Source organism: Oncorhynchus keta, unplaced genomic scaffold (genome assembly GCF_023373465.1).
Source record: "Oncorhynchus keta strain PuntledgeMale-10-30-2019 unplaced genomic scaffold, Oket_V2 Un_contig_5137_pilon_pilon, whole genome shotgun sequence".
Classification (NCBI taxonomy): Eukaryota; Metazoa; Chordata; class Actinopteri; order Salmoniformes; family Salmonidae; genus Oncorhynchus; species Oncorhynchus keta.
The window spans coordinates 17,826-45,209 of record NW_026288136.1 but is presented as its reverse complement, the minus strand read 5'-3'; the positions used below and the strand labels follow the sequence as shown (position 1 = coordinate 45,209).

The window sequence follows — 27,384 nt, the reverse complement described above, 5'->3', positions numbered from 1 at the left end:
AAGTCTGTCAGATCAGAGGCAGTAGGGATGACCAGTGATGTTCTCTGTTTAGTAAGTCTGCCAGATCAGAGGCAGTAGGGATGACCAGGGATGTTCTCTGTTTAGTAAGTCTGCCAGATCAGAGGCAGTAGGGATGACCAGGGATCTTCTCTGTTTAGTAAGTCTGCCAGATCAGAGGCAGTAGGGATGACCAGGGATCTTCTCTGTTTAGTGAGTCCACCAGATCAGAGGCAGTAGGGATGACCAGGGATGTTCTCTGTTTAGTGAGTCCGCCAGATCAGAGGCAGTAGGGATGACCAGGGATGTTCTCTGTTTAGTAAGTCTGCCAGATCAGAGGCAGTAGGGATGACCAGCGATGTTCTCTGTTTAGTAAGTCTGCCAGATCAGAGGCAGTAGGGATAACCAGGGATGTTCTCTGTTTAGTAAGTCTGCCAGATCAGAGGCAGTAGGGATGACCAGGGATGTTCTCTGTTTAGTAAGTCTGCCAGATCAGAGGCAGTAGGGATGACCAGGGATCTTCTCTGTTTAGTAAGTCTGCCAGATCAGAGCAGTAGGGATGACCAGGGATCTTCTCTGTTTAGTGAGTCCACCAGATCAGAGGCAGTGTTGTTCTCTGTTTAGTAAGTCTGTCAGATCAGAGGCAGTAGGGATGACCAGCGATGTTCTCTGTTTAGTAAGTCTGCCAGATCAGAGGCAGTAGGGATAACCAGGGATGTTCTCTGTTTAGTAAGTCTGCCAGATCAGAGGCAGTAGGGATAACCAGGGATGTCCTCTGTTTAGTAAGTCTGCCAGATCAGAGGCAGTAGGGATGACCAGGGATGTTCTCTGTTTAGTAAGTCTGCCAGATCAGAGGCAGTAGGGATGACCAGGGATGTTCTCTGTTTAGTAAGTCTGCCAGATCAGAGGCAGTAGGGATGACCAGGGATGTTCTCTTGATAAGTACGTGGATTGGACCATGCTCCTGTCCTGCTAAGCATTCGAAATGTAACTTGTACCTTTGGGTGTCAGGGAAAATGTATGGAGTAAAAAGTACATTATTTCTTTAGGAATGTAGTCAAGTAAAAGTAAAAGTTGTCAAAATAAATAAATAGTAAAGTACAGATACCCCGCAAAAACGACTTAAATAGTACCTTCAAGTAGTTTTACTGAAGTACTTTACACCAGTGGTAATTCTATGCTCTATTCTGTGGAGTCTCTATGTAATTCTGTCACATAGCCTCTGATGTCTCTTTTAGACCATCCTCAATGTCAATCAGTGAAAATGGTCTCTTTTCTTAATAGGGACCCTCTTTTTTCTCTCTTGATTCAATATTCATGAATATCTGATTAATACAGGGAAATATGATTACACTGTAGAGTAGAGATGTATGGGGAATGGGTCGTTTTATTAGGGATTTTATTTTATTTCGAGACGTAGAGTAGACACTGCAATCACGATCTTGAGATGAATGGTTAGTTAAGAAAGCAACAGATTTTTTAGATGACATTAATCACCAATGCTATCAAACTCAGGATGAAGAAAGACTGCAAAGCGCACACACACACACACGCGCACATGCACACAAACACACTGGCTCCCCTTCTCTTCCCAATTCGGTTTGTATTGGTGTTGGTGAAACCATTCAATACAGAACATATCAAAATGGCCGACTTGTTGTGATGTTTTGATTGGTTTGTTTTACAGTTCTATTCGTGGTTTAAGATTTAATAACATCAACTGATTGGTCTATTTTCCAGTCAGTGGCTGATAATTTTGTAATTTTTCTTGTACTTTTACCCCTTTATCGTGATATCCAATTGGTAGTTAGTCTTGTCCCGTCTCTGCATCTCCCCTACGGACTCATGAGAGGCAAAGGTCGAGAGCCATGCATCCTCCGAAAAAACACAACCCTGCCAAGGCGCACTGCTTCTTGACACACTGCTCGCTTAACCCGGAAGCCAGCCGCACCAATGTGTCGGAGAAAACACTGTCCAGCTGGTGACCAAAGTCATCTTGCAGGCGCCCGGCCTGCCACAAGGAGTCGCTAGATCGTGATGGGACAAGGAAATCCCGGCCTGCCACAAGGAGTCGCTATATCGTGACGGGACAAGGAAATCCCGGCCGGCCACAAGGAGTCGCTAGATCGTGATGGGACAAGGAAATCCCGGCCGGCCACAAGGAGTCGCTAGATCGTGACGGGACAAGGAAATCCCGGCCGGCCACAAGGAGTCGCTAGATCGTGATGGGACAAGGAAATCCCGGCCGGCCACAAGGAGTCGCTAGATCGTGACGGGACAAGGAAATCCCGGCCTGCCACAAGGAGTCGCTAGATCGTGACGGGACAAGGAAATCCCGGCCGGCCACAAGGAGTCGCTAGATAGTGATGGGACAAGGAAATCCCGGCCGGCCACAAGGAGTCGCTAGATCGTGATGGAACAAGGAAATCCCGGCCGGCCAAACCCTCCCCTAACCCGGACGACGCTGGGCCAAACCCTCCCCTAACCCAGACGACGCTGGGCCAAACCCTCCCCTAACCCGGACGACGCTGGGCCAAACCCTCCCCTAACCCGGATGACGCTGGGCCAATTGTGCGCCGCCTCATGGGTTTCCCGGCCACTGCCGGCAGTGACACATCCTGAGATCGAACCCGATGCAATACGGTGCAGTGCCTTAGACCGCTGCGCAACTCTGGAGGCCCTGTGGCTGATATTTTAACACCAACCCAAAGCAGCTATAAAAAGTGTTTTGATTAGTATGTCTGAAGCTTTAGCACCAACACAAAGCAGGTGTAATATCTACTTCCTTCTGTCTCTGTCTCCTACAGACCATGGAGTACTCAGCGGTCCCCTCTGTGACTTTGATCATTGGTTGTGGTCTGTCCTGTCTCGCCTTGATCCTGTTGCTAGTGGTCTATGCTATTCTATGGAGGTGAGTACAATACAACCAGTGATGTATACACTGAAAACCATGTTGACATGGTGAATATGAATATATGAATATATATATTCATATGAATATATGAATTGATGTACACTATATATACAAAAGTATGTGGACTCCCCCTTCAAATTAGTGGATTCGGCTTGTTCAGCCACACCCGTTGCTGACAGGTGTATAAGCATGGCTGTGTGCTAGACTAGATGGCTAGCACACAGCCATGCAATCTCCATAGACACACATTGGCAGTAGATTGGCCTTACTGAAGAGCTCAGTGACTTGAAAAGTGGCACTGTCATAGGATGCCACTTTTCCAAGTCAGTTCGTGCTCGAGCTGCCCCAGTCAACTGTAAGTGCTGTTATTGTGAAGTGGAAATGTCTTGGAGCAACAACAGCTCAGCCGCAAAGTGGTACGTCAAGGAGCAACAACGGCTCAGTCGCAAAGTGGTAGGCCACACAAGCTCAAAGAATGGGACTGATGAGTGCTGAAGCACGTAGCGCGTAAAAATCTGGAGCAGTGGAAATGCTTTCTCTTGAGTGATGAATCACGCTTCACCATCTGGCAGTCTGATGGATACATCTGGGTTTGGCGGATGCTTCCTGCCACAATGCATAGTGCCAACTGTAAAGTTTGGTGGAGGAGGAATATTGGTCTGGGGTTGTTTTTCATGGTTCGGGCTCGGTCCCTTAGTTCCAGTGAAGGGAAATCTTAACACTACAGCATAAAATTACATTCTAGATGATTCTATGCTTCCAACTTTGTGGCAACAGTTTGGGGAAGGCCCGTGCACAAAGCGAGGTCCATACAGAAGTGGTTTGTCGAGATCGGTGTGGAAAAACTTGACTGGCCTGCACAGCAAAATTCCAACATCTAGTGGAAAGACTTCCTATAAGAATGGAGGCTGTTATAGCAGCAAAGGAGGGACCAACTACATATTAATGCCCATGAATTTGGAATAAGATGTTGAACGAGCAGGTGTCCACATACTTCTGGTCAAGTAGTATATAGCCTCGCTATTGTTATTTTATTGTTGCTCTTTTATTTTTTACTTTAGTTTATTTAGTCAATATTTTTCTTAACTCTTATTTTTAAAATTTAAGGGCTTGTAAGTAGGCATTTCACGGTAAGGTCTACTACACCTGTTGTATTCGGCACATGTGACAAATATCATTTGATTTGATTTGATTTTTATGTCTATGCAATATGCTAACTGGCCGTACGGATGGCCATAACAGGGAATGATAATACAGCAATAACCAGCTTTTAATAGTAAACCTGTATGATTCATAAAATATCCTTAATATACACACATAACAAACATACATAACATTGTTTGTGTATTTCTGATTCATATCCGTGTGAGTATCCTACACTATCACATGACTTGGTCACCAAATTGGTGCCAAATATCCCTTTGTTTAGGCCTAGTAGTAATGGCCTAGTAGTAATGTCCTAGAAGTAGTGGCCTAGTAGTAATGTCCTAGTAGTAGTGGCCTAGTAGTAATGGCCTAGTAGTAATGTCCTAGAAGTAGTGGCCTAGTAGTAGTTGCCTAGTAGTAGTGGCTTAGTAGTAGTGGCCTAGTAGTAGTGGCCTGGTAGTAATGGCCTGGTAGTAATGGCCTGGTAGTAGCTGCCTAGTAGTAGTGGCCTGGTAGTAATGGCCTGGTAGTAATGGCCTGGTAGTACTGGCCTAGTATTAATTAATGGAAGAATGTTGATTGGTGATTGTTGTGGTGTTGTGTTGATTGTCATTTTTCATTTGTTGATCCAGTACTTCCCGTTATTCCAGATATATCCGGTCTGAGCGGTCCATCATCCTAATCAACTTCTGCCTGTCAATCATCTCCTCCAACCTCCTCATCCTGGTTGGACAGACACAGACACACAATGCGGTAAGATTCCATGTTGTACTGCATGCACTTTAACTGCTTTACTCAAACACACGACTCACAATGCAGGTTGTGTTTATATGTTGTATTGGAAGAGACATACCTGTACATACAGGCAATTCATGCACTTTAACATGCTTTAATCAGCAATAGACACACTGTGGTACATTACATGTCTATTTATCTTGTTGGCAAGTGGAGTGTTGTTTGCAAACTTTATTCAACCACAGTAGCTGTTTAACCACTCTACTGATACAAACTGCTGTTTAACCACTCTACTGATACAAACTGCTGTTTAACCACTCTACTGATACAAACTGCTGTTTAACCACTCTACTGATACAAACTGCTGTTTAACCACTCTACTGATACAAACTGCTGTTTAACCACTCTACTGATACAAACTGCTGTTTAACCACTCTACTGATACAAACTGCTGTTTAACCACTCTACTGATACAAACTGCTGTTTAACCACTCTACTGATACAAACTGCTGTTTAACCACTCTACTGATACAAACTGCTGTTTAACCACTCTACTGATACAAACTGCTGTTTAACCACTCTACTGATACAAACTGCTGTTTAACCACTCTACTGATACAAACTGCTGTTTAACCACTCTACTGATACTCACTGTTTAACCACTCTACTGATACTCACTGTTTAACCACTCTACTGATACAAACTGCTGTTTAACCACTCTACTGATACAAACTGCTGTTTAACCACTCTACTGATACAAACTGCTGTTTAACCACTCTACTGATACAAACTGCTGTTTAACCACTCTACTGATACAAACTGCTGTTTAACCACTCTACTGATACAAACTGCTGTTTAACCACTCTACTGATACAAACTGCTGTTTAACCACTCTACTGATACAAACTGCTGTTTAACCACTCTACTGATACAAACTGCTGTTTAACCACTCTACTGATACTCACTGCTGTTTAACCACTCTACTGATACTCACTGCTGTTTAACCACTCTACTGATACTCACTGTGTTTAACCACTCTACTGATACTCACTGTTTAACCACTCTACTGATACTCACTGTTTAACCACTCTACTGATACTCACTGCTGTTTAACCACTCTACTGATACAAACTGCTGTTTAACCACTCTACTGATACTCACTGTTTAACCACTCTACTGATACTCACTGTTTAACCACTCTACTGATACAACTGCTGTTTAACCACTCTACTGATACTCACTGCTGTTTAACCACTCTACTGATACAAACTGCTGTTTAACCACTCTACTGATACTCACTGCTGTTTAACCACTCTACTGATACAAACTGCTGTTTAACCACTCTACTGATACTCACTGCTGTTTAACCACTCTACTGATACTCACTGTTTAACCACTCTACTGATACTCACTGCTGTTTAACCACTCTACTGATACTCACTGCTGTTTAACCACTCTACTGATACTCACTGCTGTTTAACCACTCTACTGATACTCACTGCTGTTTAACCACTCTACTGATACTCACTGCTGTTTAACCACTCTACTGATACTCACTGCTGTTTAACCACTCTACTGATACTCACTGCTGTTTAACCACTCTACTGATACTCACTGTTTAACCACTCTACTGATACTCACTGTTTAACCACTCTACTGATACTCACTGTTTAACCACTCTACTGATACTCACTGTTTAACCACTCTACTGATACTCACTGTTTAACCACTCTACTGATACTCACTGTTTAACCACTCTACTGATACTCACTGTTTAACCACTCTACTGATACTCACTGTTTAACCACTCTACTGATACTCACTGTTTAACCACTCTACTGATACTCACTGTTTAACCACTCTACTGATACTCACTGCTGTTTAACCACTCTACTGATACTCACTGTTTAACCACTCTACTGATACTCACTGCTGTTTAACCACTCTACTGATACTCACTGTTGTTTAACCACTCTACTGATACTCACTGTTTAACCACTCTACTGATACTCACTGCTGTTTAACCACTCTACTGATACTCACTGTTTAACCACTCTACTGATACTCACTGTTTAACCACTCTACTGATACTCACTGTTTAACCACTCTACTGATACTCACTGCTGTTTAACCACTCTACTGATACTCACTGCTGTTTAACCACTCTACTGATACTCACTGTTTAACCACTCTACTGATACTCACTGTTGTTTAACCACTCTACTGATACTCACTGTTTAACCACTCTACTGATACTCACTGTTTAACCACTCTACTGATACTCACTGTTTAACCACTCTACTGATACTCACTGTTTAACCACTCTACTGATACTCACTGCTGTTTAACCACTCTACTGATACTCACTGCTGTTTAACCACTCTACTGATACTCACTGCTGTTTAACCACTCTACTGATACTCACTGTTTAACCACTCTACTGATACTCACTGCTGTTTAACCACTCTACTGATACCACTCTACTGATACTGTTTAACCACTCTACTGATACTCACTGTTTAACCACTCTACTGATACTCACTGTTTAACCACTCTACTGATACTCACTGTTTAACCACTCTACTGATACTCACTGCTGTTTAACCACTCTACTGATACTCACTGTTTAACCACTCTACTGATACTCACTGTTTAACCACTCTACTGATACTCACTGTTTAACCACTCTACTGATACTCACTGCTGTTTAACCACTCTACTGATACTCACTGTTTAACCACTCTACTGATACTCACTGCTGTTTAACCACTCTACTGATACTCACTGCTGTTTAACCACTCTACTGATACTCACTGTTTAACCACTCTACTGATACTCACTGCTGTTTAACCACTCTACTGATACTCACTGTTTAACCACTCTACTGATACTCACTGTTGTTTAACCACTCTACTGATACTCACTGTTTAACCACTCTACTGATACTCACTGTTGTTTAACCACTCTACTGATACTCACTGTTTAACCACTCTACTGATACTCACTGTTTAACCACTCTACTGATACTCACTGCTGTTTAACCACTCTACTGATACTCACTGTTTAACCACTCTACTGATACTCACTGTTTAACCACTCTACTGATACTCACTGTTTAACCACTCTACTGATACTCACTGTTTAACCACTCTACTGATACTCACTGTTTAACCACTCTACTGATACTCACTGCTGTTTAACCACTCTACTGATACTCACTGTTTAACCACTCTACTGATACTCACTGTTTAACCACTCTACTGATACTCACTGTAGTGGAACTCTTGAGTTGTTATGTCAACATTGTGAGGTTATTACTGTATGCAACAAAGACTTCCAAATGATGTTAATGTTTACATTATTAGGCTCCCGAGTGGCGCAGAGATCTAAGGCCCTGCATCTCAGTGCAAGAGTCCCTGGTTTGAATCCAGGCTGTATAACGTCTGGCTATGATTAGGGCGGTGCACTATGATTAGGGCGGTGCACTATTGGCCCAGTGACATCCGGGTTTGGCCGGGGGACGCCGTCATTGGAAATAAGAATTTACCAACAACAACAAAAATGTATTGTCAGTTAAAAGCTTTGACTTCGATTTCTAACCCCAGATAAACAACAGAAATGCACATGCTGACAGCAGACTTATTTACAGGCTGATTGATAGGCTGGTCTGTGTGACAGGGTGGCCCACATTAGCCCATTTGGGTCTAAAACTGTGAATTGCATTTTGTTAATGCCACATTTGACATTATTGGTGTATATTTCACAAGGCATATCAATGTTTTAGCCACAAGCCTGGTAAACCATAAAAAAAACACTTTCCCATAGAAACCATTATTACTATCAGAGAGAGCAAAGATTATTCTGCTTCATCATGTTAATGTTTTCCTCTGAGGGAGGAGTTGATGTTAAAACAACCAATGAGGTAATAACTAAAGGGTGATGGACAGATTGTTCCGTTCTCTGTCTGTGTATATCTGGAGCTCAGGTTATCCAGTGCTGTGTTCACAAGCTATTTATAGGGTGTGTTTCTGCACTTCGTCAAAATATGGCCCCTTTACGGATTCAGGGGATATTTTGACAACTGTGAAGCCTGGGTGTTATTCAGTCTAGCTGTCTCTCTGTGTTTTCTAATGAGGGGTACTGTAAATATGTTACCTTACCTCAGTGTTTTCTAAGCAGGAGTACTGTAAATATGTTACCTTACCTCAGTGTTTTCTAATGAGGAGTACTGTAAATATGTTACCTTACCTCAGTGTTTTCTAATGAGGAGTACTGTAAATATGTTACCTTACCTCAGTGTTTTCTAATGAGGAGTACTGTAAATATGTTACCTTACCTCAGTGTTTTCCTTGCAGGAGTACTGTAAATATGTTACCTTACCTCAGTGTTTTCCTTGCAGGAGTACTGTAAATATGTTACCTTACCTCAGTGTTTTCTTAGCAGGAGTACTGTAAATATGTTACCTTACCTCAGTGTTTTCCTTGCAGGAGTACTGTAAATATGTTACCTTACCTCAGTGTTTTCTAAGCAGGAGTACTGTAAATATGTTACCTTACCTCAGTGTTTTCTTAGCAGGAGTACTGTAAATATGTTACCTTACCTCAGTGTTTTCTTAGCAGGAGTACTGTAAATATGTTACCTTACCTCAGTGTTTTCTTAGCAGGAGTACTGTAAATATGTTACCTTACCTCAGTGTTTTGAGGAGTACTGTAAATATGTTACCTTACCTCAGTGTTTTCTTAGCAGGAGTACTGTAAATATGTTACCTTACCTCAGTGTTTTGACCTACCTCTGTTGTAATTTCTAGTGGACAGACTACATCTGACCAAATGACTCAAGGTTTATGTTCTTCTATGTTTTATATTAATATACGTATGTCATTTTCTCCAAGATCTAAAAGAGATTCTTCAGTTTTTTGTTTTGTTGGAAGGAGATGGTGGTTGTTTGGAATGAGCCTTTTAGGCCTATGTCTATGTCTACAAAATATCTGAGCTGTAAACTCAAGGCTTTATATTGATTGAAGAGGTGTGAAAAATAGGGTTTAGCGATAATGATGATGCTGATGATCACTCCATAATGGAATGGATGATGTCTAGAGATGAGAGCTAGACTACAGTATAGACTGTGAAAAAGAGCATCGTGGGACAAAAAAAAAGAAAAAAAAAGATAACTAATGTAAAATATACTGAGTCTTATATAAACTGGAAGTACTGTAATAGCCTAAGTGTTGTTGTCCATTAGTCTACTCCAATTAGAGTAAGGGTGGTAGGGTTAGGGGAAAATAATACACTATATATATAATAATATATAATATATAATACACATTTATATATATATAAATGTATACAGTATAGATATATATATATATTATTTTATATATATATTTATAAAAAAGAGGATTGGAAATGATGCAGACAATTACATTGATAGAAGCCACAGTCGATATGCAGTATTAAAGCTGATCCTAAACAAAATGGCGCCCTATTCCCTTTATAGTAATGCACTAGTTTTTAGTATGTAGACGAGGTGTTGTTTTTAAGTCAGACAGCATGCGTTTCAGCACACCTCTTTATCCGTGCTGCAGTTTCATCCAAAATGATGCCTTTTTTACCTTGAACCTTTTCATCCGAGATGGTAAACTCAGACTCTGCTTCGTTGGCATGGAGACCATGAAAAGGATCTTGCATCCCAGTTAAGGGAGAAGGACCATAAAGAAGATTAATATGCGTCCCAAATGGCATCCTATTCTCTACATAGTGCACGACTTTAGACCAGAGTCCTTTGAGCACTTGTCAAAGTAGTGCACTATATAGGGAATAGGATGCCATTTGGGAGACATTTTTAATCTTCTTTATGGTCCTTCTCCCTAAATTGGGATGCAAGATCCTTTTCATGGTCTCCACCCTAATTAATGGCCACAGAAAGGACAATCAAATCAATCCCCAATGAAATAGTGATGTTGTTTCTACGGCTATAGATTCAGGAGAATGACGCAGCAATCATTAATGAGGGGCCATAAGATAGCCGTGTGTGTGTGTGTGTGTGTGTGTGTGTGTGTGTGTGTGTGTGTGTGTGTGTGTGTGTGTGTGTGTGTGTGTGTGTGTGTGTGTGTGTGTGTGTGTGTGTGTGTGTGTGTGTGTGTGTGTGTGTGTGTGTTTAGCCTTTAAGAGACAGGGATATGTAGGATGCAGCAACAGAGGGTTATTCCACACAAAGCCTGTATCCCGAATGACACACTGTACCCTTCATAGTGCACAAAAGTGATGCACTAAAATAGGGAAAATGTGGTTCCATTTGTGACGCACCCTAGGGGACATGATGCAGGGTTCTTTCAAACTCCCTAATGAAGTTATGGAAGCACCCTCCCTGGAAGTAACCACTTACATTGATGTATTTGTATTTATTATGGATCCCCATTAGTTCCTGCCAAGGCAGTGGCTACTCTTCCTGGGGTTTATTATGGATCCCCATTAGTTCCTGCCAAGGCAGCAGCTACTATTCCTGGGGTTTATTATGGATCCCCATTAGTTCCTGCCAAGGCAGCAGCTACTCTTCCTGGGGTTTATTATGGATCCCTATTAGTTCCTGCCAAGGCAGCGGCCACTCTTCCTGGGGTTTATTATGGATCCCCATTAGTTCCTGCCAAGGCAGCAGCTACTCTTCCTGGGGTTTATTATGGATCCCCATTAGTTCCTGCCAAGGCAGCGGCTACCATTCCTTGGAACCAGCTAAATTAAGGCAATTATAACATTTCTCAACAGATGTCCCTCAGGCTGCTACCACATACAATCCATGTGTATCATGTTATTATGTGTGTCTATGCACAGACCCCACTGTTCTATAAGGTGTACTTTTACCTGATGTGGAATAGAGTTCCATGTAGTCATGGCTCTATGTAGTACTGTGCATCTCCCATAGTCTGTTCAGGACTTGGGGACTGTGAAGAGACCTCTGGTGGCATGTGAAGAGACCTCTGGTGGCATGTATGGGTGTCTGGGCTCTGTGCTAGTTGTTTAAACAGACAGCTCAGTGTATTCAACAAGTTATTATGTTTCATTCCTGTAGACACTCTTATCTCCAGTGACTTACAGTAGTGAGTACATTCATGTTCATACTGGTCCCCCGTGGGAATCAAACCCACAACCCTGGCATTGCAAGCACCACACTCTACTAACTGAGCTACACAGGACTGCGCACAATTTCAAGTAGTGATGAAGTCCCTCTCTCCTCTACTTTGAGCCAGGAGAGATTGATATGCACATTATTAATGTTAGCTCTCTGTGTACATTTACACGACTGGACAGTAGTTCTGGGCCAACTGTAATTTCCCTAAGTCCCTCTTTGTGGTATCTGACCACACAACTGGACAGTAATCCAGGTGCAACAAAACTAGGGCCTGTAGGACCTGCCTCATTGATAGTGCTGTTAAGAAGGTAGAGCAGTGCTTTATTATGGACAGACTTCTCCCCATCTTAGTTACTGTTGTATCAATATGTTTTGGCCATGACAGTTTACAATTCAGGGTTACTCCAAGCAGTTTAGTCTCCTCAACCTGCTCAATTTACACATTAGTTAATTGAAATATTTAGTTGAGGTTTAGGGTTTAGTGAATGATTAGTCCCAAGTACAATGCTTTAGTTTTTTTTATTTTTATATTTAGGACTAACTTATTTTTGCCACCTTAAACAGATGAAAGCGAATATTCGTTTTTTTGATAGATTGATAACTAAATAAATTAAAGGAGTGCTCCTGCTTAAAATATATTTCTTAAATTCTTAGGACGGATTTCACCAGTAATGAGTTAGTATACGTTGAGATTTTAGAGGTTTCCATACAATGGATTGGAAAATGAAGCCTTTAACCCAAATTGTACTGTATTATTCAATGTATGAAAGTTGTATTCCTTTAGGCTTTTAAATTATACAAACAGATCAGAGATACTGTCACGGCTGTTGAAGCAGGAGGACCAAGGTGCAGCGTGGTGAGCGTACATTTTCATTTATTAATCAAAATGACACCGAACAAAACAAATAACACCACAAAAACAAACCGTGACGCTCAAAGGCAATGTGCCCTAAACAAAGTCAACTTCCCACAAACACATGTGGGAAAAGGGCTACCTAAGTATGGTTCCCAATCAGAGACAACGATAGACAGCTGTCCCTTATTGAGAACCCTACCCGGCCAAAATATAGAAATCAAAAATCATAGAAACACAAAACATAGAATGCCCACCCCCAACTCACGCCCTGACCAAACCAAAATAGAGACATAAAAAGGATCTCTAAGTTCAGGACGTGACAGATACATCTGAAGAAGATGAATGGCTAAATGAAAATGTAACTGACTATTTAAGATACGAACTTGCTGAACTCCCACTTGCTGTTTACAAATAACCAACTGATCAGGCTTATCATAGTTGTTCTTGAGTCCTGTAATACAAACAAGTGGTTTATCTAAAAGACGAGTTTGGCACATAGAGGGTTGTCATTGACTGCGTAAGCAGCCCACACAGATGTCATTCTCAGTGTGTTGGCAGAGTCACAGAATGACACATTTGCCTATCACTCTACAGACAATTTGACAGGCATATCCATGGGAACCCAGAGCAAACACAGCAGCCATTTCAGTGAAGAGGTGTAGCCTGGTTCAGGTCAGAAAGAGCATGGTAGAAGTATTTATCATTCCCAATATATGGATTCTGAAATGTATTATTTAAATATTGTTTTATATACAGTACCAGTCAAAGGTTTGGACACACCTACTCATTCAAGGGTTTTTCTATATTTATACTATTTTCTACATAATAATACGATGAAGACATCAAAATGATGAAATAACACATATGGAATCATTTAGTAACCCAAAATGTATTCAACAAATCAAAATATATTTAGATTTTAGATTCTTCAAAGTAGCCACCCTTTGCCTTGATGAGCGCTTTGCACACAATATTCACATATGGATAATGTTTAATTTAAATCTAGTTTGATATGTATTTTATCTTCTGCTTGTTCATCGTCAGATAATTACATTATTAATCATTATTAATCATGCTTTTAAGTTCAGAATGCTTTTAAGTGTGACTTTTTCTAAATGTCTACACAAGGGGTGGTCGATGTGATGTCCCAGGTAACCCAGAGGTCCCTACATTAGGCCTATTTTATTCATCAATAGTGTCTTTTACTCCATTCATTACACCAGTCTCATCCATCATTGTAGTCCCTTCGATCATTGGTAACCATGTAGTCTCTTCCATCATTGGTAACCATGTAGTCCCTTCCATCATTGGTAACCATGTAGTCCCTTCGATCATTGGTAACCATGTAGTCCCTTCCATCATTGGTAACCATGTAGTCCCTTCCATCATTGGTAACCATGTAGTCCCTTCCATCATTGGTAACCATGTAGTCCCTTCCATCATTGGTAACCATGTAGTCTCTTCCATCATTGGTAACCATGTAGTCCCTTCGATCATTGGTAACCATGTAGTCCCTTCCATCATTGGTAACCATGTAGTCCCTTCCATCATTGGTAACCATGTAGTCCCTTCCATCATTGGTAACCATGTAGTCCCTTCCATCATTGGTAACCATGTAGTCCCTTCCATCATTGGTAACCATGTAGTCCCTTCCATCATTGGTAACCATGTAGTCCCTTCCATCATTGGTAACCATGTAGTCTCTTCCATCATTGGTAACCATGTAGTCCCTTCCATCATTGGTAACCATGTAGTCCCTTCCATCATTGGTAACCATGTAGTCCCTTCCATCATTGGTAACCATGTAGTCCCTTCCATCATTGGTAACCATGTGGTCCCTTCCATCATTGGTAACCATGTAGTCCCTTCCATCATTGGTAACCATGTGGTCCCTTCCATCATTGGTAACCATGTAGTCCCTTCCATCATTGGTAACCATGTAGTCCCTTCCATCATTAGTAACCATGTGGTCCCTTCCATCATTGGTAACCATGTAGTCTCTTCCATCATTGGTAACCATGTAGTCCCTTCGATCATTGGTAACCATGTAGTCCCTTCCATCATTGGTAACCATGTAGTCCCTTCCATCATTGGTAACCATGTAGTCCCTTCCATCATTGGTAACCATGTAGTCCCTTCCATCATTGGTAACCATGTGGTCCCTTCCATCATTGGTAACCATGTAGTCCCTTCCATCATTGGTAACCATGTAGTCCCTTCCATCATTGGTAACCATGTAGTCCCTTCCATCATTGGTAACCATGTGGTCCCTTCCATCATTGGTAACCATGTAGTCCCTTCCATCATTGGTAACTATGTGGTCCCTTCGATCATTGGTAACCATGTAGTCCCTTCCATCATTGGTAACCATGTGGTCCCTTCCATCATTAGTAACCATGTAGTTCCTTCCATCTTTGGTAACCATGTGGTCCCTTCCATTGGAAAACATACCCCCCATGTTATTTTATTTATTTGTACTTTTTCATAGCTAGTGGCTAGCATCACAGCTCTGTGTGTCTTGTTGTTAGCTAGTGGCTAGCATCACAGCTCTGTATGCCTTGTTGTTAGCTAGTGGCTAGCATCACAGCTCTATCTGCCTTGTTGTTAGCTAGTGGCTAGCATCACAGCTCTATCTGCCTTGTTGTTAGCTAGTGGCTAGCATCACAGCTCTGTATGCCTTGTTGTTAGCTAGTGGCTAGCATCACAGCTCTGTCTGCCTTGTTGTTAGCTAGTGGCTAGCATCACAGCTCTATCTGCCTTGTTGTTAGCTAGTGGCTAGCATCACAGCTCTATCTGCCTTGTTGTTAGCACGTGGCTAGCATCACAGCTCTGTCTGCGTTGTTGTTTGCTAGTGGCTAGCATCACAGCCCAGAGTACCTTGTTGATAGCTAGTGGCTAGAATCACAGCTCTGTCTGCCTTGTTGTTAGCTAGTGGCTAGTATCACAGCTCGGACATCCTATTCCAAGGCAATGGGAAGTGTGGAGCCTCAGGCCCAGAAGTAATGCTAAGTTAATTTGAAGGCTTGTCACTTTTAATCAGATCCTTTGTCAGCCTGTTCCTATATTATGTCCAGAAACACACTACACAGCATGAAAAGTACTCTTACAGTTCATGGAATTTTCACCCAGCATTACATTACATCCATTCAGAATACATCTAACAACATGGTCATCTACTCTGAGCAGACACGATTTACAGGAGCAATTAAGTGCCTTGTCCAAGGGCACATCGACAGCTCTGGGATTCAAACCAGCAGCCTTTTGGTTATAGTCCCAAACCTCTTAACCACTAGGGTACCTGGACATCTACTCCTAGCATGTGTCTAACAACATAGACGTTTACTCTTAGAATACATCTAACAACATGAACATCTACTCTTAGAATACGTCTAACAACATGAACATCTACTCTTAGAATACGTCTAACAACATGAACATCTACTCTTAGAATACGTCTAACAACATGAACATCTACTCTTAGAATATGGCTAACAACATGAACATCTACTCTTAGAATACATCTAACAACATGGACATCTACTCTTAGAATACATCTAACAACATGGACAACTACTCTTAGAATATGTCTAACAACATGGACAACTACTCTTAGAATACGGCTAACAACATAGACGTTTACTCTTAGAATACATCTAACAACATGAACATCTACTCTTAGAATACGGCTAACAACATTGACGTTTACTCTTAGAATACATCTAACAACATGGACAACTACTCTTAGAATACGTCTAACAACATGGACAACTACTCTTAGAATACGTCTAACAACATGGACATCTACTCCTAGCATGTGTCTAACAACATGGACAACTACTCTTAGAATACGTCTAACAACATGGACATCTACTCTTAGAATACGTCTAACAACATGGACATCTACTCTTGTGTCTAACAACATGGACATCTACTCCTAGCATGTGTCTAACAACATGGACATCTCTAGCATGTGTCTAACAACATGGACATAGCATGTGTCTAACAACATGGACATCTACTCCTAGCATGTGTCTAACAACATGGACATCTACTCCTAGCATGTGTCTAACAACATGGACATCTACTCCTAGCATGTGTCTAACAACATGGACATCTACTCCTAGCATGTGTCTAACAACATGGACATCTACTCCTAGCATGTGTGTTAACAACATGGACATCTACTCCTAGCATGTGTCTAACAACATGGACATCTACTCCTAGCATGTGTCTAACAACATGGACATCTACTCCTAGCATGTGTCTAACAACATGGACATCTACTCCTAGCATGTGTTTAACAACATGGACATCTACTCCTAGCATGTGTCTAACAACATGGACATCTACTCCTAGCATGTGTCTAACAACATGGACATCTACTCCTAGCATGTGTCTAACAACATGGACATCTACTCCTAGCATGTGTTTAACAACATGGACATCTACTCCTAGCATGTGTCTAACAACATGGACATCTACTCCATAGCATGTGTCTAACAACATGGACATCTACTCCTAGCATGTGTCTAACAACATGGACATCTACTCCTAGCATGTGTGTCTACTCCTAGCATGTGTTTAACAACATGGACATCTACTCCTAGCATGTGTCTAACAACATGGACATCTACTCCTAGCATGTGTCTAACAACATGGACAACTAAGAATACAACAACATGGACATCTACTCTTAGAATACGTCTAACAACATGGACAACTACTCTTAGAATACGTCTAACAACATGGACAACTACTCCTAGCATGTGTCTAACAACATGGACATCTACTCTTAGAATACGTCTAACAACATGGACATCTACTCTTAGAATACGTCTAACAACATGGACATCTACTCTTAGAATACGTCTAACAACATGGACAACTACTCCTAGCATGTGTCTAACAACATGGACATCTACTCTTAGAATACGTCTAACAACATGGACATCTACTCTTAGAATACGTCTAACAACATGGACATCTACTCCTAGCATGTGTCTAACAACATGGACATCTACTCCTAGCATGTGTCTAACAACATGGACATCTACTCTTAGAATACGTCTAACAACATGGACATCTACTCTTAGAATACGTCTAACAACATGGACATCTACTCCTAGCATGTGTCTAACAACATGGACATCTACTCCTAGCATGTGTCTAACAACATGGACATCTACTCCTAGCATGTGTCTAACAACATGGACATCTACTCCTAGCATGTGTCTAACAACATGGACATCTACTCCTAGCATGTGTCTAACAACATGGACATCTACTCCTAGCATGTGTCTAACAACATGGACATCTACTCCTAGCATGTGTCTAACAACATGGACATCTACTCCTAGCATGTGTCTAACAACATGGACATCTACTCCTAGCATGTGTCTAACAACATGGACATCTACTCCTAGCATGTGTCTAACAACATGGACATCTACTCCTAGCATGTGTCTAACAACATGGACATCTACTCCTAGCATGTGTTTAACAACATGGACATCTACTCCTAGCATGTGTTTAACAACATGGACATCTACTCCTAGCATGTGTCTAACAACATGGACATCTACTCCTAGCATGTGTCTAACAACATGGACATCTACTCCTAGCATGTGTCTAACAACATGGACATCTACTCCTAGCATGTGTCTAACAACATGGACATCTACTCCTAGCATGTGTTTAACAACATGGACATCTACTCCTAGCATGTGTCTAACAACATGGACATCTACTCCTAGCATGTGTCTAACAACATGGACAACTACTCTTAGAATACGTCTAACAACATGGACATCTACTCTTAGAATACGTCTAACAACATGGACAACTACTCTTAGAATACGTCTAACAACATGGACAACTACTCCTAGCATGTGTCTAACAACATGGACATCTACTCTTAGAATACGTCTAACAACATGGACATCTACTCTTAGAATACGTCTAACAACATGGACATCTACTCTTATCTAACAACATGGACAACTAGCATGTGTCTAACAACATGGACATCTACTCTTAGAATACGAACAACATGGACATCTACTCTTAGAATACGTAACAACATGGACATCTATGCATGTGTCTAACAACATGGACATCTACTCCTAGCATGTGTCTAACAACATGGACATCTACTCTTAGAATACGTCTAACAACATGGACATCTACTCTTAGAATATGTCTAACAACATGGACATCTACTCCTAGCATGTGTCTAACAACATGGACATCTACTCCTAGCATGTGTCTAACAACATGGACATCTACTCCTAGCATGTGTCTAACAACATGGACATCTACTCCTAGCATGTGTCTAACAACATGGACATCTACTCCTAGCATGTGTCTAACAACATGGACATCTACTCCTAGCATGTGTCTAACAACATGGACATCTACTCCTAGCATGTGTCTAACAACATGGACATCTACTCCTAGCATGTGTCTAACAACATGGACATCTACTCCTAGCATGTGTCTAACAACATGGACATCTACTCCTAGCATGTGTCTAACAACATGGACATCTACTCCTAGCATGTGTCTAACAACATGGACATCTACTCCTAGCATGTGTTTAACAACATGGACATCTACTCCTAGCATGTGTCTAACAACATGGACATCTACTCCTAGCATGTGTCTAACAACATGGACATCTACTCCTAGCATGTGTCTAACAACATGGACATCTACTCCTAGCATGTGTCTAACAACATGGACATATACTCCTAGCATGTGTCTAACAACATGGACATCTACTCCTAGCATGTGTCTAACAACATGGACATCTACTCCTAGCATGTGTTTAACAACATGGACATCTACTCCTAGCATATGTTTAACAACATGGACATCTACTCCTAGCATGTGTCTAACAACATGGACATCTACTCCTAGCATGTGTTTAACAACATGGACATCTACTCCTAGCATGTGTTTAACAACATGGACATCTACTCCTAGCATGTGTCTAACAACATGGACATCTACTCCTAGCATGTGTCTAACAACATGGACATCTACTCCTAGCATGTGTCTAACAACATGGACATCTACTCCTAGCATATGTTTAACAGCATCCACAGTACATCCCCTCTGGATGCCTAACATGCATATAGATGGATGGTTTAAGTTTCAAGTTCACGTTTCAGGTTTTTGGCAGGTGTAATGAATACATTTGGTAATCTTACTGGCCCAAGCTCTCACTATAAAAACACAATAACAACAGGGAGAAATATAAACCATTCTTTATACAACAACAGATATCCCAAAATGTCAGTCATCGACTCACTGGGAACGATTCTTCAGCTGTGCTGAACAACTCCTTCTCTTCTTTGATTTTCCAAAAAGGACTTACAAAGCTTTGATGAAAGCAGACGTTTGGTAGATTCATCCATCCCTGGTGGCCTTACCCTGTTACACAAGGATAGCCACTGGCAGCATGCCCAATGGTACCCTATTCCCTTTATAGTGCGCTACTTTTCACCATGCCCCATAGGGCTCTAGTCAAAAGTAGTGCTCTTTATAGGGAATAGGGTGGCATTGTGGGATGCAGCCACTGTGCTGCACTCCTAAACCCTGAAGCTTTGCAGTTCTGACTCACAGATTTCTCTCCAAACCCCTTTTCATAAGATACGATATCTGAGGGTTTAGCATCTGATTATAACCACTAGACTAGCGAACATGGCCTGGCCTGTGGACAGTGCACTAACATTTTTATCAGTGTGTGTGTGTGTGTGTGTGTGTGTGTGTGTGTGTGTGTGTGTGTGTGTGTGTGTGTGTGTGTGTGTGTGTGTGTGTGTGTGTGTGTGCACGTGTGTACGTGTGTGTGCATGTGTAAACCTAACTTCCTGTCAGGCTACCAATGCCAAGGCTCCATCCTCTATCAGCACCAATAGAAGATTACTGTTACACTAGATCTGCATCCCAAATGCCACCCTGTTCAATATATAGTGCCCTACTTTCAACCAGAGCCCTATGGGCCTTGGTCAAATGTACAGTAGTACACTATATAGGTCAGTGGTTCCCAACGGCACACATTTGTGTTGCAGCCCCGGACAAACAAACCTGATTCAACTCAGAGGGCCTGATGATTAGTTGACAAGTTGAATCAGGTGTGTTTGTCCACAGTTACAATAAAACTGTACTGTTGGGGTTACTGGAGGACCGGGGTTGGGAACCACTGATATAGGGAATCGGGTGGCATTTGAGATGCATCCCAATTCCTGATCAACACACTTCCTGTATCCTATATCTGTCCTCTCTCCATGGTGCTGCAGCTAAGGCTAACAGGGATGGGCTTATTATTAGTTATCTTTCATTCTCTTTCTCTCTCTCTCTTTCTCGCCGTTCTCCTTCTGTCTCCCATTTCTCTCTTTCTCTCACCTCTGTCTCTTTCTGTCTCTTCTCTCTCTCTATTTCGCTCTCTCTTTCTCTCTCCTTCTTTCTCTCCGTTCTCCTTCTGTCTCCCATTTCTCTCTTTCACCTTTCTCTTTCTCTGTCTCTTCTCTCGTTCTCTTTCTCTCTCCCTCTTTCTCTCCGTTCTCCTTCTGTCTCCCATTTCTCTCTTTCTCTCACCTCTGTCTCTTTCTGTCTCTTCTCTCTCTATTTCGCTCACTCTTTCTCTCTCCTTCTTTCTCCTCTGTCTCTTTCTCTGTCACTTCTTTCTGTCTCCATTTTCATCGCTTGCTCCTCTCCCTTTCTCTCTTTCTCTCTCTCTCCTTTCTCTCTCTCTCCTTTCTCTCTCTCTCCCTTTCTCTCTCTCTCCTCTCTCTCTCCCTTCATCTTTCTTTCTGCCATTCGTTGTAATAATATTTGTATAATATTTCTATGCTGTGAGTCATAAAGGACAAAGAGGCAGCATGTTTGAGTGCTATGCTAACAGGGAGGAGGATAACATGGTTCCTGTGTGGGTTTAATTGCCCCGACAATGCCTTGCTGTCTCTCTCTACCTCCATTTCCCCCTCCCTCCATCCCTCCCTCCCTCGTTCTCTCTCTCTTGTGAGGCGCCGGTACGCTCTGCTCTGCTCTGCTGTGCTGTGGTGCGTAATTGGCTTCACTGTTTATGGATTCAGGCAAGCTTCATTGTCTAATAGAAATCATCGCTTGTTGTTGTGCAGCCGATGTCTTTTGGGATCAGGGCAGTGAGAGAGAGACTGGGTATCAATTGGCAACTTTTCCCTATATGGGGTGCTACTTCCCTGTATAAGTAGTGCAGTTATAAAGGGAATAGGGTGCAATTTGGTTTGCAGACAGAGTCAGGGATGTGGTGTCACGTTTCTGCCTGCAGTTTGCCTAACTAGCTGTCTGGCTGCGTTTTTTGTTTCTTTCCCCTCTCTCTCTCTCTCTCTCTCTCTCTCTCTCTCTCTCTCTCTCTCTCTCTCTCTCTCTCTCTCTCTCTCTCTCTCTCTCTCTCTCTCTCTCTCTCTCTCTCTCTCTCTCTCTCTCTGTCTCTCTCTCTCTCTCTGTCTCTCTGTCTCTCTGTCTCTCTCTCTCTCTCTCTCTCTCTCTCTCTCTCTCTCTCTCTCTCTCTCTCTCTCTCTCTCTCTGTCTCTCTCTCTCTCCCAAATGACACCCTAATCTCAATAATGCACTACCTTTGACCAAGGCCCTATGGGTAGTGCACTACTTTTGACCAAGGCCCTATGGGTAGTGCGCTACTTTTGACCAGGACCCTATGGGTAGTGAACTACTTTTGACCAGGGCCCTATGGGTAGTGCACTACTTTTGACCAGGGCCCTATGGGGACACAACCAAATTGTAAGGGAATCGAGGGCTTATTGTTGTTATTGTCCGTTTGGCTCTAAATGCCTAGTGTTGGTATCTTTCAGCAAGGAATTCAAAAGTCTCAAAGTCAATCTCATTTAGATACAAATATAAACAAATTCTTCATGATCACATATTACAGCTACAGTCTGACTGGGGGCCTAGAAGGACATCCACATATTACAGCTACAGTCTGACTGGGGGCCTAGAAGGACATCCACATATTACAGTTACAGTCTGACTGGGGGCCTAGAAGGACATCCACATATTACAGTTACAGTCTGACTGGGGGCCTAGAAGGACATCCACATATTACAGTTACAGTCTGACTGGGGGCCTAGAAGGACATCCACATATTACAGTCTGACTGGGGACCTAGAAGGACATCCACATATTACAGTCTGACTGGGGGCCTAGAAGGACATCCACATATTACAGTCTGACTGGGGGCCTAGAAGGACATCCACATATTACAGTCTGACTGGGGGCCTAGAAGGACATCCACATATTACAGTTACAGTCTGACTGGGGGCCTAGAAGGACATCCACATATTACAGTTACAGTCTGACTGGGGGCCTAGAAGGACATCCACATATTACAGTTACAGTCTGTCTGGGGACCTAGAAGGACATACACATATTACAGTCTGACTGGCGGCCTAGAAGGACATCCACATATTACAGTTACAGTCTGACTGGGGGCCTAGAAGGACATCCACATATTACAGTTACAGTCTGACTGGGGGCCTAGAAGGACATACACATATTACAGTCTGACTGGGGGCCTAGAAGGACATCCACATATTACAGTTACAGTCTGACTGGGGGCCTAGAAGGACATCCACATATTACAGTTACAGTCTGACTGGGGGCCTAGAAGGACATCCACATATTACAGTTACAGTCTGACTGGGGGCCTAGAAGGACATCCACATATTACAGTTACAGTCTGACTAGGGGCCTAGAAGGACATCCACATATTACAGTTACAGTCTGTCTGGGGGCCTAGAAGGACATCCACATATTACAGTCTGACTGGGGGCCTAGAAGGACATCCACATATTACAGTTACAGTCTGACTGGGGGCCTAGAAGGACATCCACATATTACAGTTACAGTCTGTCTGGGGGCCTAGAAGGACATCCACATATTACAGTCTGACTGGGGACCTAGAAGGACATCCACATATTACAGTTACAGTCTGACTGGGGACCTAGAAGGACATCCACATATTACAGTCTGACTGGGGACCTAGAAGGACATCCACATATTACAGTTACAGTCTGTCTGGGGGCCTAGAAGGACATCCACATATTACAGTCTGTCTGGGGACCTAGAAGGACATCCACATATTACAGTTACAGTCTGACTGGGGGCCTAGAAGGACATCCACATATTACAGTCTGACTGGGGGCCTAGAAGGACATCCACATATTACAGTTACAGTCTGACTAGGGGCCTAGAAGGACATCCACATATTACAGTTACAGTCTGACTGGGGGCCTAGAAGGACATCCACATATTACAGTCTGACTGGGGACCTAGAAGGACATCCACATATTACAGTTACAGTCTGTCTGGGGGCCTAGAAGGACATCCACATATTACAGTCTGACTGGGGGCCTAGAAGGACATCCACATATTACAGTTACAGTCTGACTGGGGGCCTAGAAGGACATCCACATATTACAGTTACAGTCTGACTGGGGGCCTAGAAGGACATCCACATATTACAGTCTGACTGGGGGCCTAGAAGGATATCCACATATTACAGTTACAGTCTGACTGGGGGCCTAGAAGGACATCCACATATTACAGTTACAGTCTGACTGGGGGCCTAGAAGGACATCCACATATTACAGTCTGACTGGGGGCCTAGAAGGACATCCACATATTACAGTTACAGTCTGACTAGGGGCCTAGAAGGACATCCACATATTACAGTTACAGTCTGACTGGGGGCCTAGAAGGACATCCACATATTACAGTCTGACTGGGGACCTAGAAGGACATCCACATATTACAGTTACAGTCTGTCTGGGGGCCTAGAAGGACATCCACATATTACAGTTACAGTCTGTCTGGGGGCCTAGAAGGACATCCACATATTACAGTCTGACTGGGGGCCTAGAAGGACATCCACATATTACAGTTACAGTCTGACTGGGGGCCTAGAAGGACATCCACATATTACAGTCTGACTGGGGACCTAGAAGGACATCCACATATTACAGTTACAGTCTGTCTGGGGGCCTAGAAGGACATCCACATATTACAGTCTGACTGGGGGCCTAGAAGGACATCCACATATTACAGTCTGACTGGGGACCTAGAAGGACATCCACATATTACAGTCTGACTGGGGACCTAGAAGGACATCCACATATTACAGTTACAGTCTGTCTGGGGGCCTAGAAGGACATCCACATATTACAGTCTGACTGGGGGCCTAGAAGGACATCCACATATTACAGCTACAGTCTGACTGGGGACCTAGAAGGACATCCACATATTACAGTTACAGTCTGTCTGGGGGCCTAGAAGGACATCCACATATTACAGTTACAGTCTGACTGGGGGCCTAGAAGGACATCCACATATTACAGTCTGACTGGGGACCTAGAAGGACATACACATATTACAGTCTGACTGGGGACCTAGAAGGACATCCACATATTACAGTTACAGTCTGACTGGGGGCCTAGAAGGACATCCACATATTACAGCTACAGTCTGTCTGGGGGCCTAGAAGGACATCCACATATTACAGTTACAGTCTGTCTGGGGGCCTAGAAGGACATCCACATATTACAGTTACAGTCTGACTAGGGGCCTAGAAGGACATCCACATATTACAGTTACAGTCTGACTAGGGGCCTAGAAGGACATCCACATATTACAGCTACAGTCTGACTGTGGGCCTAGAAGGACATCCACATATTACAGTCTGTCTGGGGACCTAGAAGGACATCCACATATTACAGCTACAGTCTGACTGGGGGCCTAGAAGGACATCCACATATTACAGTTACAGTCTGACTGGGGACCTAGAAGAACATACACATATTACAGTTACAGTCTGACTGGGGACCTAGAAGGACATCCACATATTACAGTTACAGTCTGTCTGGGGGCCTAGAAGGACATCCACATATTACAGTTACAGTCTGTCTGGGGGCCTAGAAGGACATCCACATATTACAGCTACAGTCTGACTGGGGGCCTAGAAGGACATCCACATATTACAGCTACAGTCTGACTGTGGGCCTAGAAGGACATCCACATATTACAGTCTGACTGGGGGCCTAGAAGGACATCCACATACTACAGTCTGACTGGGGGCCTAGAAGGACATCCACATATTACAGTCTGACTGGGGGCCTAGAAGGACATCCACATACTACAGTCTGACTGGGGGCCTAGAAGGACATCCACATATTACAGTTACAGTCTGACTAGGGGCCTAGAAGGACATCCACATATTACAGTTACAGTCTGACTGGGGGCCTAGAAGGACATCCACATATTACAGTTACAGTCTGACTAGGGGCCTAGAAGGACATCCACATATTACAGTTACAGTCTGACTGGGGGCCTAGAAGGACATCCACATATTACAGTCTGACTGGGGACCTAGAAGGACATCCACATATTACAGTTACAGTCTGTCTGGGGGCCTAGAAGGACATCCACATATTACAGTTACAGTCTGTCTGGGGGCCTAGAAGGACATCCACATATTACAGTCTGACTGGGGACCTAGAAGGACATCCACATATTACAGTCTGACTGGGGACCTAGAAGGACATCCACATATTACAGTCTGACTGGGGGCCTAGAAGGACATCCACATATTACAGTTACAGTCTGACTGGGGGCCTAGAAGGACATCCACATATTACAGTCTGACTGGGGGCCTAGAAGGACATCCACATATTACAGTTACAGTCTGACTGGGGGCCTAGAAGGACATCCACATATTACAGTTACAGTCTGACTAGGGGCCTAGAAGGACATCCACATATTACAGTTACAGTCTGACTGGGGGCCTAGAAGGACATCCACATACTACAGTCTGACTGGGGGCCTAGAAGGACATCCACATATTACAGTTACAGTCTGACTAGGGGCCTAGAAGGACATCCACATATTACAGTTACAGTCTGACTGGGGGCCTAGAAGGACATCCACATATTACAGTTACAGTCTGACTGGGGGCCTAGAAGGACATCCACATACTACAGTCTGACTGGGGGCCTAGAAGGACATCCACATATTACAGTTACAGTCTGACTAGGGGCCTAGAAGGACATCCACATATTACAGTTACAGTCTGACTGGGGGCCTAGAAGGACATCCACATATTACAGTCTGACTGGGGACCTAGAAGGACATCCACATATTACAGTTACAGTCTGTCTGGGGGCCTAGAAGGACATCCACATATTACAGTTACAGTCTGTCTGGGGGCCTAGAAGGACATCCACATATTACAGTCTGACTGGGGACCTAGAAGGACATCCACATATTACAGTCTGACTGGGGACCTAGAAGGACATCCACATATTACAGTCTGACTGGGGGCCTAGAAGGACATCCACATATTACAGTTACAGTCTGACTGGGGGCCTAGAAGGACATCCACATATTACAGTCTGACTGGGGGCCTAGAAGGACATCCACATATTACAGTTACAGTCTGACTGGGGGCCTAGAAGGACATCCACATATTACAGTTACAGTCTGACTAGGGGCCTAGAAGGACATCCACATATTACAGTTACAGTCTGACTGGGGGCCTAGAAGGACATCCACATACTACAGT

The 27,384-nt window shown here is 42.9% G+C and overlaps 1 protein-coding gene across 1 annotated transcript in view; it reads left to right on the top strand.

Moving 5' to 3' along the window:
- The window catches only part of LOC118381980 (adhesion G protein-coupled receptor B3-like), a gene marked incomplete at its 5' end in the record, with an annotated part of 37,425 nt that extends 27,808 nt beyond the window's left edge, over nucleotides 1–9,617 (top strand). The window contains 3 exons of the mRNA XM_052509915.1: nucleotides 2,805–2,908; nucleotides 4,708–4,810; nucleotides 9,600–9,617. Of these exons, the coding sequence (XP_052365875.1) occupies nucleotides 2,805–2,908; nucleotides 4,708–4,810; nucleotides 9,600–9,617 (225 nt within the window). The remainder of the gene's footprint in view (nucleotides 1–2,804; nucleotides 2,909–4,707; nucleotides 4,811–9,599) is intronic.
- Between the last annotated feature and the right edge of the window lie 17,767 nt (nucleotides 9,618–27,384).